Source organism: Zeus faber, assembly GCF_960531495.2.
Source record: "Zeus faber genome assembly, chromosome: 16".
Classification (NCBI taxonomy): domain Eukaryota; kingdom Metazoa; phylum Chordata; class Actinopteri; order Zeiformes; family Zeidae; genus Zeus; species Zeus faber.
Genome location: NC_137202.1, coordinates 15577060 through 15592674, shown reverse-complemented (window position 1 = coordinate 15592674; position 15615 = coordinate 15577060). Strand labels below are relative to the sequence as shown.

General features: G+C 41.4%; 1 protein-coding gene across 1 annotated transcript; it reads right to left on the bottom strand.

The window, feature by feature from the left end:
• Window positions 1–3022: 3022 nt before the first annotated feature.
• Window positions 3023–15582, bottom strand: cbr1 (carbonyl reductase 1). The gene is made up of 7 exons (XM_080016111.1): window positions 15508–15582; window positions 13792–13906; window positions 11060–11229; window positions 8903–9010; window positions 7924–8132; window positions 5915–5968; window positions 3023–5794 (listed from the first exon to the last, which is right to left on the bottom strand). The coding sequence occupies exons 2-7, from the start codon at window positions 13902–13904 to the stop codon at window positions 5621–5623; spliced, it is 828 nt and encodes a 275-aa protein (XP_079872237.1). The 5' UTR covers window positions 13905–13906; window positions 15508–15582; the 3' UTR covers window positions 3023–5620.
• Window positions 15583–15615: the final 33 nt, after the last annotated feature.

Here is a 15615-nt window from a genome sequence, read left to right as displayed (position 1 = left end):
GGAGTATCAGTGCAAGAGGAAAGTCATCAAAACGTCATGTGTGGACACCGGACAACGCAAAGGCAGCGGAAGCGTCCTATGGGGTCGCCCGACTCATAGCCGAGCCCGATCAGCCGCATATGATCGGGGAGGATTGAATTCTTCCCGTCACAAAAGAGATTAGGACGGTGATGTTGGGAGAGAAGGCGTGCGAGCCAATCAACCTCATCTCATTGTCTGAGAACTCAGTCAGACGCAGGATTGACAGGATGGATTGGATGAATTGGATGAATGGACGGACATCACAAGTCTGTCAAACCTGCTTGCCTGGGTAAGGTATGAAAACAATGGAGAGATAAAGGAAGAGTTCCCGTTTTGCAAATCTTTACCGACACGTTCGACCGCTGAGGCCATTTTTTTGACGTTCTGAACGTGTTCATAGTTTCAAAACGGATTGACTGGTCCAAATGTCTGGGAGGGAGCACTGGTGGGGCCCGAGCGATGCTGGGCCAGCACAGTGGAGGCGTCACCCGGGTGAAAGCTGTGGCTCCACTAGTAGCATCTCTCCGCTGCGGTATCCACAGAGCAGCGCTGGCTGTAAAGAAAAGGCCTTCAGATCTAGAGACCGTTCAGAGCAGTCAAAAGTCAAAGTTAAATTGGGATACCTGGCCGACATTTTCCGCCATGACCATGTTCGATGTCCAGAATAAAATGGAAGCGACTATAAGAAAAATGGATATGTGGGCCAGGCGAGTTGACCGGTCCAACTTTGACTCATTTGAGAATCTGTCAGATTTTTTGACAAAGGAAGAAATGCGGCTTCCCGTCACCGTGATCAATCATGTCAAACAGCACCTGCGCGGTTTGAGGACCAAGCTGCTTCAACACTTCCCCATCCCAGATGTGCAGTGCAGCTGGATGGAAAACCCCTTCGCCAGCCACAGTGACGAGACCCTCGCAGGCCTGAGCCCAAAAGAGGAGGACGGTCTTGTGGATCTCTCCTGCGACAGCGCATTGAAACTGGCTTTCTCACAGAAGTACCTGACAAACTTTTGGCTTCATGTTGCTTCTGAGTATCCCGATCTGTCCGACGGAGCTGTGCGATTTCTGATGCCTTTCCCGACGACGTATCTCCGTGAGACTGGCTTTTCGGCGCTTGCGGCATTGAAGGCGAAATACAGGAATAAACTGAACGTTGAGCCCGATCTTGGGCTGAGACTGTCGTCCCTTAAGCCAGACATCAAGCATTTGGTGTCTGCCATGCAACATCAGCCTTCTCATGAGGTGAGTTAATATTAATGTGCTCCTGTTATTGTTGGTTTCATCAGCGCTGGCCTTAGTAGTTAGGATACATTCAAAACACTGCGCCCTTACTAGATACTGTTACTAACGTTACGCTAAAGTTCCATAGATATAAGGTTATTTTTAACCCTCCTCTTTTTTTGTTTACCACTAAACACACTTTAAGCTTTGCACTCTATGTATGAGAATGCATATGATTGTTAAAACTAACATCCTCTGAGAACGCACTGCTTGACTCCCGTATTACTTCTGGTCGCATGTGGGCCGGCAACACTTTTGAGATTTTAAAGTGGGCCGCGAGTCCGTAAAGGTTGGGAACCGCTGCTATAGACGATATGCAGTAGTATTTGTCAGACTGATCCACAGCTATGATGTTGGACAAAAAAAACACGACTCAGAGGAAATACAGAGGATTGGGATTTAGTTAGTGAACTGCCATTGATTAAAATCTAGAAGAGGCTCGGAACACAAAAGGGGCAGGGCACTGTTCCACTTCTTCTTGTGCACGCCAGTGTACAGAATATATTCTTATTTACATTTTACACAAGTTTGGTAGGCTGAACAGTCTAGTTGTATCATTGTTTTGGTATCTACTGGAATTTTCTTTCAATGTACATAATCTTGCATCTGTGCACTGAAGCACATGGGACGACAACGTTGGGGATGTACCATTAATTGTAATGTAGCGATGTACTGTATATAGCCAGTGGACAAGGGCACAGCTCATACAATGTTACAAATATTATTATAAATGTTTATTGATGTGATTCATTATAACAAGCCTGGAAATAAATAAAAGTACTTTATTTAACTGTGAACTGTGGGCAAGTTTCATAGCTGGGTAAACATAGGTGGATCCATTTTTGTAAAAGAAAATGTTTTAAGAGCTTCAGGTGTTGCAATCAACCTTTTCAACATGTTCTGCATGAACTAGCGTTGCATAGCTTTTAATGTCATCGCAATAAAGCCATTAAGTGTTGTTTTGGAGAAATATACATATCGCTGATAATACTGACATCTCCCATTTTCCGGAAGATCATGGTTTTCAAGGGCTAGATTGTTTGCCCCATTTGATGACATTGAAGCTTGCATTGAGAAGATAAAGCACAATTACTACTGCCTTGATTTGGCAATTGTGTGTGACAATACGGTCTGTGCAACTGCAGTTCATGCAAAACAAAGTTTTAACAACATATTGGTTGAAAAATAAACACATCTACAGTATCCTTTAAGTACATTGGATCAGCTTTAAAAAAAATACATCATTCGGTAAACCTACATACAGACACATGTATACATATGTGTTCATTTTCTCAACTTAAAATGTACCAACGCTTCCTTTGGCGCATATTGGGCACTGTTGTCCTCTGTCAGCATCAGTTTTAAATCTTCATAACATAGCGGGATGTAAAAGCAACATAGGCTAACAGCCATAATAACTGATTATTATTATTATTCATGTGTGTGTGGGAGCAACCGCACAGTCTGTGAACTCAAAATGATCTTCAACCCTCAAAAATTTAAACTTATCGAGCTATCAACTTAAAACCCTCAAACATTTCTCTTACCGTGACTGGTGGTCACACTCACACTGGACTGGTGGAAATAGTAAAGTATGTGCATAGCAGATATACAAGTAAAATAACATACAACCTTCCTCATAGTTGGATAAAAGCCAGGATATTAGATGTTCTTCTATTGGACAATTTAAAAAAATATCTATTCGTAAGCCAATCACGAGAGAAATTAAATGAGACTTATTAAACAAGTGTATTTACAACAGATGTGTCTCGTCCCCATCAGGTCTGCAGAGACAAAGAGACATTAAACTGATGGAACAAACCAAAACTAGACCAAAGGGACTAGACCTAGATCAAAGTCAGGCTGAGGGTGAGGAATGCCCGATCTGACTGCTAAATGCAGAATGGAACTCTGGGTAGGGCTGGCCGATAAAAAAAAAAAACTCGATAATGATTTAAATGTATGAGATTTATTTCCGATACAGTTTGATACAGAGTCTGTTTTTCCTCTACCTAAAAAGACACAACACAAACAGCCGATCGCACAGAGCAGAGAAACAACCACCTGACACAAACAGCCAATCGTACGGCAGGAGCGCCGGCACTTCCTCCGCTCTCCGGTCGGCGGTCGCGCAGCGGGGACGAGGCCCCCCCGGGAGCTGGTGCGGCGGGGGTCTTCCTCAAACGACAACTAGAACTTGAAGCCGCCGTCCTCCCGACCCGAGCCCGGCGCGGCTCCCGCAATAGGATAGCGATTAAAGACAGAAACCGCAATTTTCAGTGACGTCTGGTCTAACAGGGCCAGAAAGAATCCCTCGGTCTACTCCAAACGTCCCCTCGTTTATAATATATATTTCTGGACTGCAGTAACGAAATTCGAATGGAATTTGATAATTAAAAAAAATAAACTATTCGAATTCTGAGATTGCTATTCGATTGTGTCTTTTTTTAAAATAAATAAATAATTGATTATAAATGAGCTTACGTTAATAAAGATAAAGCAATTAAGTTCAATACAAGTTCATCCAGTTTGTTGCCAGTGAACGCACGTTAGTGAAATAAGGCAGGAAATGATAGGTGTTTTTCTTGTATTATCTGAATCACAGAGCCAGATAACAGACATTGAAATAGCTCCCAAATGTTGGATTAATAAACTAGTAAAACCATGGGGAATGCCACCAAGTGGCCTGTGTTTGAAGAAAACATCCTGATTTTCCACTTTTTCTTTCCCCATTTCTACATAAATCAACACCTGACTATCCTCTAAGTATCACTGTCAACATCTTGCGTCCCTATACCAATGTAATGTGTTCAAAAAAGAGAGCAGACTTTCATTTCAAGTGTATTATTTAATATTGGAATTGTTCAAATGTATCATGAAAATGTGCCTAATGAGAAAACTAGGGATTTTGTTCAATAGTGAAACATTTGTCTACTTTCTTTAATTCTGCCTTTGTCATCTGCTGCCTCCCTTAATATTGCATCACTTGTACACAGAACTTATTATAATCAAATATTACCTCTTTAAATCCTGTTTCACTTTTATTTATTTTTTTTAATCCTGTGTTTATCATATCTATTTTATCTTATTTTAACACCCATAAAATAAAGGAACAAAGAAGTGACTGTACTTTGTGAAGAACACACAGTGGAGGAATGCATTGAATTTATTAATTTGCAAAACAAATCCCTTTTTTTAAATGCAATCAACATTACAGTAAATTCTACTATATATATATATATGTTGATGTTACATTGCCCTCAAGTCAACTGTTTTTAACAAAACAAACCAGTTCTCCTACAGAAGACCATTATACGATTTTAACCTCTTATTGACATTGGAGAGCTCTGAGATTCGCTAGTGGAGATGGTTTCTTACCTGTCTACTAAGGCATGATTTGCATGATTCACTTGAAAAAAGGCTTATGAAAGGTAAACAAAGGCATACATAAAGTTATGTTATGAGCTGCAAGAATTATTTTGGGCCTTTAAATGTAAAGCAGGTATAATGGCCTTTTGATGTAAAGCACTTTGAGTTAAATGTTGTATACGAAAGGTACTGTACAAATTAATAATTATTATTTAAATTTTTTTAAATTTTTTAGTTTTTATTATAAACCAGCAAAGCATTGCAAAGAAACACCAAACACCAAAAGGTGATGTCAGGTCAGTCAATGTTTTGGTTCTGTTGCTTTATTTTAGAGTGACAAACACAAATTCTAAGACAAGGTCGCCGGTGGCAATTAACTTTGAGCAATTTGATGATTAGCAATTTAGCCAATATGCATTGCAGGTATTCCTCACTTCGCTTAAGTTCCATTCCTAGGACCCGGTCGTTAAGCCAATTGGTTGATGAGCGAGGACCGTGTTATTTCACGGTAAGGGGGCGTGGCTATTGCGAATGCTAGTGTAGTGAACACTGACAGACTGCAGGAATGAGACTGAGAATGGTGATGAGATGAGATGTATACAGTATATATAGTGTATACAGTGTATATAGTATATAAAGTGTATATAGTATATATAGTGTATATAGTTTATATAGTATATATATATATATATAGTGTATACAGTGTATATAGTATATAAAGAGAGATGCGCAATGAGATGCTTGATGCTGAGACGCCGCGCACGCAGCGTGCACGCAGCACGCACGCAGCATAAACGCCACAGAATTGTACGCAGCATACAATGTAGACTGGTCAGAGAGCTGGTTGTAAGTCTCAACGGTCATTAAACAGGTAGGTAGTTAAGTGAGGAGTGCCTCTAGTGCCTTTTAATTAAGTACACGCACACACACACACACCCCCCGACCTCATTCACCAGGGCTGCACTTGCTTGTCAGAGACAAATCGCCCGTGGGGCTGGGAGTCTCCTGGTGGCAGCAGGGCAAGGTACACCGGGGTCTCGGCGCCCTCGTCTGGAGACTTGGTGGCTTTGGGACCGGCCATGTCCGTACGCACCCAGCCCGGGCAGCACGCGTTCAGCAGGATCTGCAACCGGGAGAACAGTAAGGAGCAAGAACTGCCAGCGGGCACAAGCTGATCGGAAGAAGAGGAAGTAGAATGGGTGTTCAATTTGGCCAAAGTTTGACGCGATGGTGTAATGGTCACCTTTTCTCCAGGTCTCTCCTTGGAAAGCTGCCGGGCATGGATCAGTGACAGAGCCTGGACATGGAGAAAGGAGACATAACGATCGATGCTCAATACGGCATAGAATTGCATATACAGTAAACAGGTACTCCTCACTTAACGACCGAGTTCTGTTCCTAGCACCAGGTCATTAAGCTAATAAGCGAGGACCTGTGTTATTTCACTGAGAACGGTGATGAGAAGAGATGTATACAGTGTATATAGTATATATAGTGTATATAGTATAAATAGTGTATATAGACTATAGAGTATATAATATAAAGAGTGATGCACAATGAGATGTTTGACACTGAGACGCTGCACGCCACGGTCAGTCAAGTCATGTCAGGTCGCTAAGTGAGGAGTACCTGTATAACTGGGGTGTGGGGATGGTGTGGTTTGAGCAGCCACACCTGTCCTGGGCCCAGGACCAGAGTGGCTGCTGTTGCTCACTAGACCAACCAACGAGCAACAGGTAAAACCCCCATCCCCACACACAGTCAGGAGAGGAGTCCCTGTCATGACACATGTCCATCTGCTCCGCGGCTTACTCCACCTAGCCCACTCTCTACAATAAACTGTCTGAAACTCCATCATGTGTCTCTGTGCCGGAGGTCTCTGGAAACGCCACTTGGCTGGCATGTGGTCGGTGAAAGGCCACAATAATTATAATTATAACTTCGCCTATTTCCTAGCATTCGGAAATATAAATGGGTGGTAGTTATCAAAATTTCTAAATAGTAATAATACTTTTTTTATTTTCGAGTTTAGATTCAAAGCTCATTTGCTTCCTCGACCTCCTTTTGTCTAAGGTATAACGGTTATCAGATTGAACAACTCAATTAGTTGTTAAAGCCAGGGTGTTCCACCTCCCCACGCCGAGCTCTGCAGTCAGGGAACACATGCTCCGTCCCTGTGTCTCTGTTTTGAAGTTTGGAGGAGCTCTCTGTGATCATAGCTATTCCTATTTTCGCCTGTTTTTTTAAGGCCTCACAAAGAGCGAGTTGATGATTTGCTGTGAACACTGGATCCCATTCATCAATCTGTTCATGTGCGTTTTAAAATGCTGTCACACTAAGACGCACGCTGCGGATCCTGGAATGCTCTGGGAAGGGGCCGTGAGTGCACAACCACGCCGTTTGATGAAGCAGAGCGCAGCGCACAGTCACGCTCTGTGAAGATTATATTTCTACAGAAAAATGTGTTAAAAAATGTAGAAGAAAAAAAATAAATAAATCCCAATTAACGTAGGGAGGGGTTAGGTAGTCTAGTTGAAGTTGTCACACCGGCAAAGAAATTTGTGATGTGCACTGAGGAAATGAAAGCTGCAGCTGCACACGTGGACTACCGCTGCAATTTTCAGTTACCACAATAATGAGATTGCTGATTTTGACACTGTGGGGCGAATTCACAAAAGAAATGGATTGCGACCGCTAAAAGCACCATGAATTGCACATCAATTGCGGCCACTATCTGCACCGTTTACGCGTCCTATTCACAAAAGATATTGTCCACGGTCCTACGGATCGAGATCATCTGTGGTTCAATGCCAGTTTTGACCACTTTTATCACTGTTCCCTATAACTTTCTAACTAACCTTTTTCAATATTTTTGAGTTTGATAGGAATCATGGAACCGTTTTTGTCAACGTTTGTAATGCCTTATTTGTACACAAAATGTAATTGTGAGCGGCTGTGAATGGAAGTATGTGGGAACGGAAGCATTAACATTTCCGTAAAAGTAGGGGTGGCGCCAAATTAAAAAAAATAATGGTGGGGTTTCTTTACGAATATTTATTTTGTACAAATATATAAAAAAATATTTGTTTTTTCGGGAATAATAATAAAAAAAAACCATTGTGAAAAATGGCGAGTCCCACCTGAACGATCGTTCTGCCTCTGGAGAACAATCGTTCTCCAGAGGCAAAGAGACAAAAAGCTGATGGGTGCACAGATAGATTCATCAATCGACCGTCATTCAATCGAACTCACCGTCAGTCCGGTCTTGGACACTCCGTATGCCGTTTCTGGCCAGCCTCCCTGCTTGAGTTCGCCTTTCTTGGCTTCTTCCACAAATCTCTCCATCAGCCCAACTAGCTCCTCTTCTGATAGGTCCTCGCTACGGAAACGCTCCTGGAGGGCGGGGCTACACCGGTTCAGAGTGCGGGCGCCCACGAAACTGGAGACGTTCACCACACGACCTGAATGTACACACACACAAACACGGACGGACGGACAGACAGACAGACAGACAGACAGACAGACAGACAGTGAAGATGGTACAACCAAAGTGACACTAAACTGGAGGGTATTTTCTTTAAAAAAATCCAATATTTCATATTTTGTTGAGCTGACACTTTCTAAGAAACCACAATTGGATGTGTTGGTGTTATGCTTGTGCACCATATGCTGTTTCCATTGCTGGTGGCGGGGTCCGCCACCGGCAAGAATGCAAAACTTCGGCAGTTCCTCATGCCTGTGAATTTGATAAACCAGCCTAGATACTTTTGAGTTAGGAACTTGACTCACCTCTTTTGACTTAAAAAAAGATATAACAGTGTAATCCAACCAACAAAGACAATCTTATGGATGGACTGCCACAGAGAAGACACTTCCCAGAGGCAATTTGCGGCCATCAAGCCAAGACTCCTATATCTCTGAATGAGGAGTTGTCTAAATTTAAGTTAGATATCATGATTCTCACTTCACATCTAGATGCACCGTTGAAGTGTAATCAATGTTAAATGTTGTGCCCAACAACCTGGTTGTCACAGAGAATGCATGAATTGTGGATATTCTTCATTAAATAAACAAAAAGGTGTTGGAATCGGCATATATGCAACGTGGACTGGTCGCAGTCCTGACTCCTTACTAATGATTACGTCCCATGCTTACCATGCTATTACAAATGATTCATTATTTTGTATCATTGTTGGTTTTTGTCATGTTGTTTGTGGTTCTTTGATCATACCTCCAGCTTTAATGATGGGGAGGAAGTGAGTCAACATGTCTCTGGTGGCAAAGAAGTTGGTCTTGAGGGTCACCTCCGCCTGGACAGCAAAGGGTGTAGTGTCTGCCTCTGGAGAAAGCAACAGATGAGAGAGAGACTAATAACCCACTTATAATTCATATAGAAAAAAAGATCCATTCAATTCTGGAAAAACCTAAAAAAGAGCGACCCCCGAGTCAGTCAGCTGGTGCTTAGGCTGCAGACTACCAGACCAAACCGGGCAGCTCAGGACAGTGACATCATCCTTCAAAGAATTCGACCCAAACAAAATAAGCAATCAACACAAAATTGATTATGAAATACAGTATATTGGAAAGAAACTACGAAAAGACAACCAAGCTTCCATGCTATTTTTGCTCCTAAATAGACAGTACACCACCGCAGAATATTTGACCACGGATAGAGAGAGAGAGAAAGAGAGAAAGCAAGGGAGAGAGGGTTAGATAAATAAACACAAAAGAAGTGGAGACCACAGGAAAGGCAGACAGATGGGTCTATATGATAAAATTCCTTGAGGGTGAGACACACCCGTGTACGTCTAACAGGAACGCAGCCATTCTGCAGCGGCCATTTTCTGTCTCTCTTCTAACTCACTCAAACTAAAAATGTAAAAAAACAGTCGCCCTCCAGAACAAATTCGACTGTATTGAATCGTAATATTGAGTTATAATCATGCCATTGCTTTTTGGTAGTCAAGCAGGGCCTTTAAAGGGGACCTATTGTGCTTTTCAGTATTTTCTGTTATATATATTATTTTAGAATGTCAGATGTTCATATTAGACGTGGCCAAAGTGTTAAATAATGAGGTCAGTAATGACAACGTAATCGCTGTGAAGAAAGCCCTCAGGCTTCCGACCGCCCCGAACGCTCGGTTTTCAAAGGTTTTTTCTACTCTCCGCACAAGCTGACATCAGCTCGTCACGGATTTCTTTACACCGCCATCTGCTCCATGCGATCCGCTGCGCGTTTCTCCAAACAAAACCAATAAAAAGCGTGCTTTTATTGTGGATGTATTTATTTATTTTATTTTCCGACGTTTATATGAAACAAAGAAAAAAATAAATAAAATCGCTGCGTGCGAGAGTTCCCGTGCGTCGCGGTACGGTGTCCCACGAGGCTGGAGCACGGCAACCAAAGTCAGAACAAACTTTTAAATGAGGCCTTGTACATAATATGAGTGAAGATTCAGCAACTGGCTTGCTTATTTCTCACCTAAAATTTGTTCAGAAACAGATTTTAGTGTACCGATATGGTGAAATCAGTGAACGTTTACATAGTAAATACATTACATTTAGTCATTTAGCAGACAATTTTGTCCAAAGCGACTTACAATTATTCAGACACCGACGGATGCAGCCAACAGGAGCAATTAGCGGTTAAGTGTCTTGCTCAAGGACACTACAGCGTACTAGCAGGAGGAGCCTGGGATCGAACCAGCGACCTTTAGATTACTAGATTACTCTACCTCCTGAGCTACCATCCCCTACCAAATAACACAGAGCCCGGAGTAAATGTCCAACCCCATTGGCTCACAGAACCCAAAACTTGTCCTCAAACCACATTGGCTCAGAACTAGGGGCTCGGCTGCTCATTCACAATCAAAGCTACACACACTGAAACAGCCCATTTTAGAACAGTCCCGGTTTAGAGGCATGTCGCAATAGCTCGGATGCATAATCCGAGCGGTATTTTCAGCAAAAAACTTCAAAAACATGTTTTGGGGACCTCAGAGACTTCTATTAACATGTGTAAAAGGGAGCATAATAGGTCCCCTTCAAAAAGGATGATAAACACCCTCATAAAGACCCTTACGAACCTTAAGGCAACCACAAAAGTAAAAAGTACAAACGCCTTTCCGCACTGCAAATGAATAGAAATCTGTCCGGTTTGATTTGCCGTAAGCTGTCTTTCATTATGATGTTTTTTGAAGACAGCTGCTGCCATGCAGGACTAAAGCATTAACAGCGTGACTAATATTACAACTGGCCTTAAAGAATATGATCCGTGCAAAACAACATTTTACTGGGACTTGGGCCGAAAAGGAAAAAAAAAAACCAAAACAAGTCTTTCCTTTAATGCTAAAATTTTAAACAAGTAAAAGTGTACACATTATTATACCTTTAAACGCGATGCCGGCATTGTTGATGAGGACATCGACTCCTCCGTATGTGTCTTTGAAGTACTTTGCTGCTGTTGTGATGCTGCTGAGGTCGTTGATGTCGAGTTGGTGGAACTTGGGTTTGAGTCCCTCCGAGGCCAACGACTCCACGGCCGCCTGGCCGCGACCGCTGAAAAAACACAAAGAGCCTTGACTATCCATATAATCCTGTCATTTATTTTTATGTTCAAGTTTCAAAGTTTTATCACTGTCAAGTGTTTAATAGAGTCCTGCCAACCTTGGGAAAATATGGTACCACAATAGTGCAACAGGGAGTCTCCGTGGCGTTGGCGTTACTGCAGCGAAATGACTCCATCAGTTATTCACACTGTAGCCGTCTCGTAACGAGGCTCATCACATCGTATGCCAGCTACTATAACTATATACAGTGTACAAATTCAGATCATTGAGATACAGTATACCCCTTGAAATGCATCATCTTGTAAAGTTACCGAACATGTTTACCAATTAGAAATGCACCGATTGCAATTTTCTTGGACGATTCCTATTTCAGATTAATTCTTTTTTAAGTCTGACAGGCAGATTCCGATTTCCGATCTTCTGTACGTCGATGACAAAAAGCAATTTTCAGCTACCACAATAGTGAGATTGCTGATTTTGACACTGTTTGACACTGTATAATAATTGCTCATTATTCACTATGGAACAATAATACAATATGAAACTGTCACTGTGTTCCAATAAAATAAAAAATGGGACTGTCACCAAGTTTCAGTGTAATTCAACCTGTAACACCCACTGAGTTGTAGTACAACACAACATATAACTAATATGGAAGTCTCTCTCACTTTAAGTGTAAATATACATTTATATTATATTTATATGGTACTTTGCGAATAAATTGCAATAATTACAAAAAAATAAACAAACAAAATAAATGGCCGACTCATCTCACTTTCCTTCACTGGAAGTCTTTCTTCCCTCACCGTGCATTGAACCAAGTGAATCAAATGGATCGACTCGTTTTACTGAGTGACTCTTCAAGAACCAAGTCTCAAAAATGGGTCAAACCTTTCATCACACGCGGAGCTCCGCTGTGGCAGCGATAGAGTCGCAGTCTGCACAACGTTAGAATATCGTCAGGCGATAGATAAATCATTCATTTTATCTTCTTTGTTTACCTTTAAATACCTCCAAACAGCCGACATTTTCTTTCTTTCGCTCTCTTTTTTGAGCATCAGCTACGCAACTGCGTTACATTACGATGGTATCAAGTTTGAGTATTGGAGCATTTTTTCGAGTACAGTTCATAAGCACAGTAAAGGGGGTGTAAATTTAACCGGCACACAATCTGAAAATATATCTGACACTGATCGGCCGGTGAAAACCGACGAATTCCGGTCACCGGCAGATCGATGGGTGCACCTCACATTTTATATGTTAACATTACGGTCATATTTTTGTGCTTTATTATAATTTCCCCACTTTGCATTTAACCTCACAATGGAGCGTTACACCTTGAAGGATAATAAAGTACGGCTGTACTCAGTGCTGTGTATCAGTAGATGTTGAGTGAGAGGAGAAGGAGGGGTCACAGAACCACAGGTCGTAGCATCTGGTCCAATCAGAGGAATATAGTTTAAATACCCAATAAATGTAAGGTATTGTTTGGTATTGATTGATTCATTGCCTTCATAAGATTACTAATATATATATATTTTTTTTTTGCGTAGTTTCAGATTTCATTTTGTACCTGCGTATTTTGACTAAGAATTGCATAGTTGGTAAACCAACTGCCTGCAGGTTTGCTATTAAGCCTGGTGTCTACTGTCTAGTACTGTGTTGTGTTTATACCTGAGATCACGTGATGATGTCAGCCATACTGTTTACAAATGCAGTTGGTTTAGAGACCAAATGTGATTTTGAAAATCAAGGGGTTTTTTTTTCTTTATACAGATATTTTGCTCAATCTACTTGGCCTATGGTTTGTTTGAAATCCTTCACAGCGAGAAAAAAAACAAAAACAATGTGGCCGAGCCATTAGCTTTTCAAGTCCGGTAATGACGCAGTTCCTCTACTACTCTAAATTACTCTGGAATTACTCCAAATCACTATCGATTGGCTATTCATTTGTTAATCAAAACAATATTGAGCAATATTTTTTGTATGTACAGTATGCTTAACCACAACAAAGCCAGAAGGAGCTGTTAAGCATATTTTAATATGACTGTAAAAATAGATTCCTTTCTGCATTTCAGATATATATTTTCCGTTGAAGATACCGCTTTACCTCTGTGTGAGTTTTAGACACTGAAGTTTTAGATGCTTAAACTTTCAAAATCTTTTTCAACCTTTCAATTTTTTCTCCTGTCAATTCTGTAATCGTTTGCATGAATACAGGGGGATAATTCCACATAAACAATGGCTGAATTGTAAATGTTGGAATATTTGTTATGGGATATTGGCGTGCAGCATCTTTGACTGTTGCTGTTTGGTGGCGGCTTGCACCCTGAGGCCTTTAAAAAGATCTGTTTTCTAGCCACACCAAAACTAAATAGAATAAAGATGCAAATTTGAATCAGATTTCAAAATATAGCGCTTCATCGTTTGGCAAACACGTAACAATATTTCATGATGTCAAGTCTTTCAAGTATCTATGAGGAGCGGATTATTTTACTAGAAATTTCGCAGCACCTTTGGGGGTGGAGTAAAATCTGTGACGCTCTCCTACCAGTCTCGGGAGGTGAGGTAGACGTCCCCTTGGAACTCCTTGCACAGCGCCCGGACGATGGCCAGACCGATCCCCTTGTTACTGCCCGTTACTATGGCAACCCTGGTGGACATGGCTGGGGGAGAGAGATGGATTCATGTTTATGTACATTCAATTATTTCTCCACAGCCTGTACAACCACACACACGCTGTACATATAGGGCTGGGTATTATTCGTACTCTATTCTGATTCCAATACATTTCAATTCTTTTTATCAATCAAATATATTATTTATTCCCTTATCAGAGGTGATGATACCTATTGTCAATCTATTAACATGTTTGTAGCTGTATAAAGACTTGGAAAAAAAAGGCCGTTACTAGCTTTTTGGGAAACGTCCATCTGGGTAACATCAGTAAGTGACATCCAAATTTGGTGGCCTTATGATCCTTGTCAATTGGGCAATTCAGAACCAGTTTCTCCATGCTTTTCAATATTCATATATTGTGTAATGTGGATTAATATACAGCATAAAATGAACATAAAAATAATTAAATTGTTAAGCGCAATTACCCCTTTCACAATCGCCAACTAAAATGTCATAATAGTGGTAGGCCTACGCCCAACACACACACACACACACACACACACACACACACACACACACACACACACACACACACACACACACACACACACACACACACACACACACACACACACACACACACCCTGATTCTGTACTTCAAGTAATGTAAACACGGTCCACTTTATGCTGCGTCACGATGACTTTCATCACCAGTGGACCATTATGGGCTGCAAATGGCCTCGCTACAGGATCAGGATCGGGGGGGAGGCTCGAGATTTACTCTGATGTAATAGTTAATAAATTTCAGACATTTTTTTTTAAACTGCCCTATGAGCTTTATAATACATACAATCGTATCTATATGGATTCCAGTAGGGCTGGGCGCTGAGATACCTTATCTGAAGGTATATGAGCCATCCCACGGGTATTTTCTTCCTTATAACTTTGTCAACTTTGAGTGAACTCTCGCCCATAGTGCCAAAGTCATTTGTTTGCATGCATATTTGAGTCCGCCAATACTAAACAGTTCAAAGTGAAGGATGCAAATTCCAAAGGTTCAGGTAAATCTCAGCAGCGAATTCACACGACGGTGTGTTACGTAATTAGGGCGAAGGTAGGCGGACATCTTAACTGAATAATTAATGATAATAAAAATAACAAGAGAACATTATAAATAAATAAATCGAGAATTAATAAATAAATAAATAAAATAGTAATAACAATAATAAAGAATAAATACATTTAAAAGGACGTATCTGCTACTCGGGAAAACAACCTATGAGCTGTAAAACCCAAGATTCAGGATTCAGGGGGTTATTCGTCGGACACAAATACACACGGTCATACATATAAGCAGTGAAATGTCATGACACCCGGTGATTACGCGCAATAAGCTCTAAAAAAAAAAATACTAAAAATACTAAAACTGTTCATCGACACGAGGCGGACGCAAGGGGCGGCGCCACAATCGCCATCCTGGGTTCAACGGATTACACAACAGTATTAATTGTCTGTGCTGTAGGACTAACTATGCCCTCGTCGGTTGCGGACGGCGTGTCATAAGCATGAGCATGGTCTTAACGAACAAAAAAAAAAAAAAAAAGATTAAAAAAAACAAAAACAAACGAAAGGGAGGTACTTTGCTTACTGTCTGCTCTGCGTACGGCTGCAGCGTGTGCGACGAACTGCTCCGCTGCGGGGACGCCTGGGCTGTGCGCCTCGCTGCTGCTGCTGCTGTTCTGCGCGTCAGCTCTGC

Bases quoted from the DNA above. Each gene is read 5' to 3' on its own strand.
- cbr1 (XM_080016111.1), bottom strand. From the start codon at position 13,904: ATGTCCACCAGGGTTGCCATAGTAACGGGCAGTAACAAGGGGATCGGT. The intron at 11,230-13,791 runs GTAGGAGAGCGT...GTGTTTTTTCAG, and splicing joins TACCTCACCTCCCGAGACTG to CGGTCGCGGCCAGGCGGCCG. The intron at 5,969-7,923 runs GTGAGTTCGATT...CTCCATGTCCAG, and splicing joins TGTCCAAGACCGGACTGACG to GCTCTGTCACTGATCCATGC.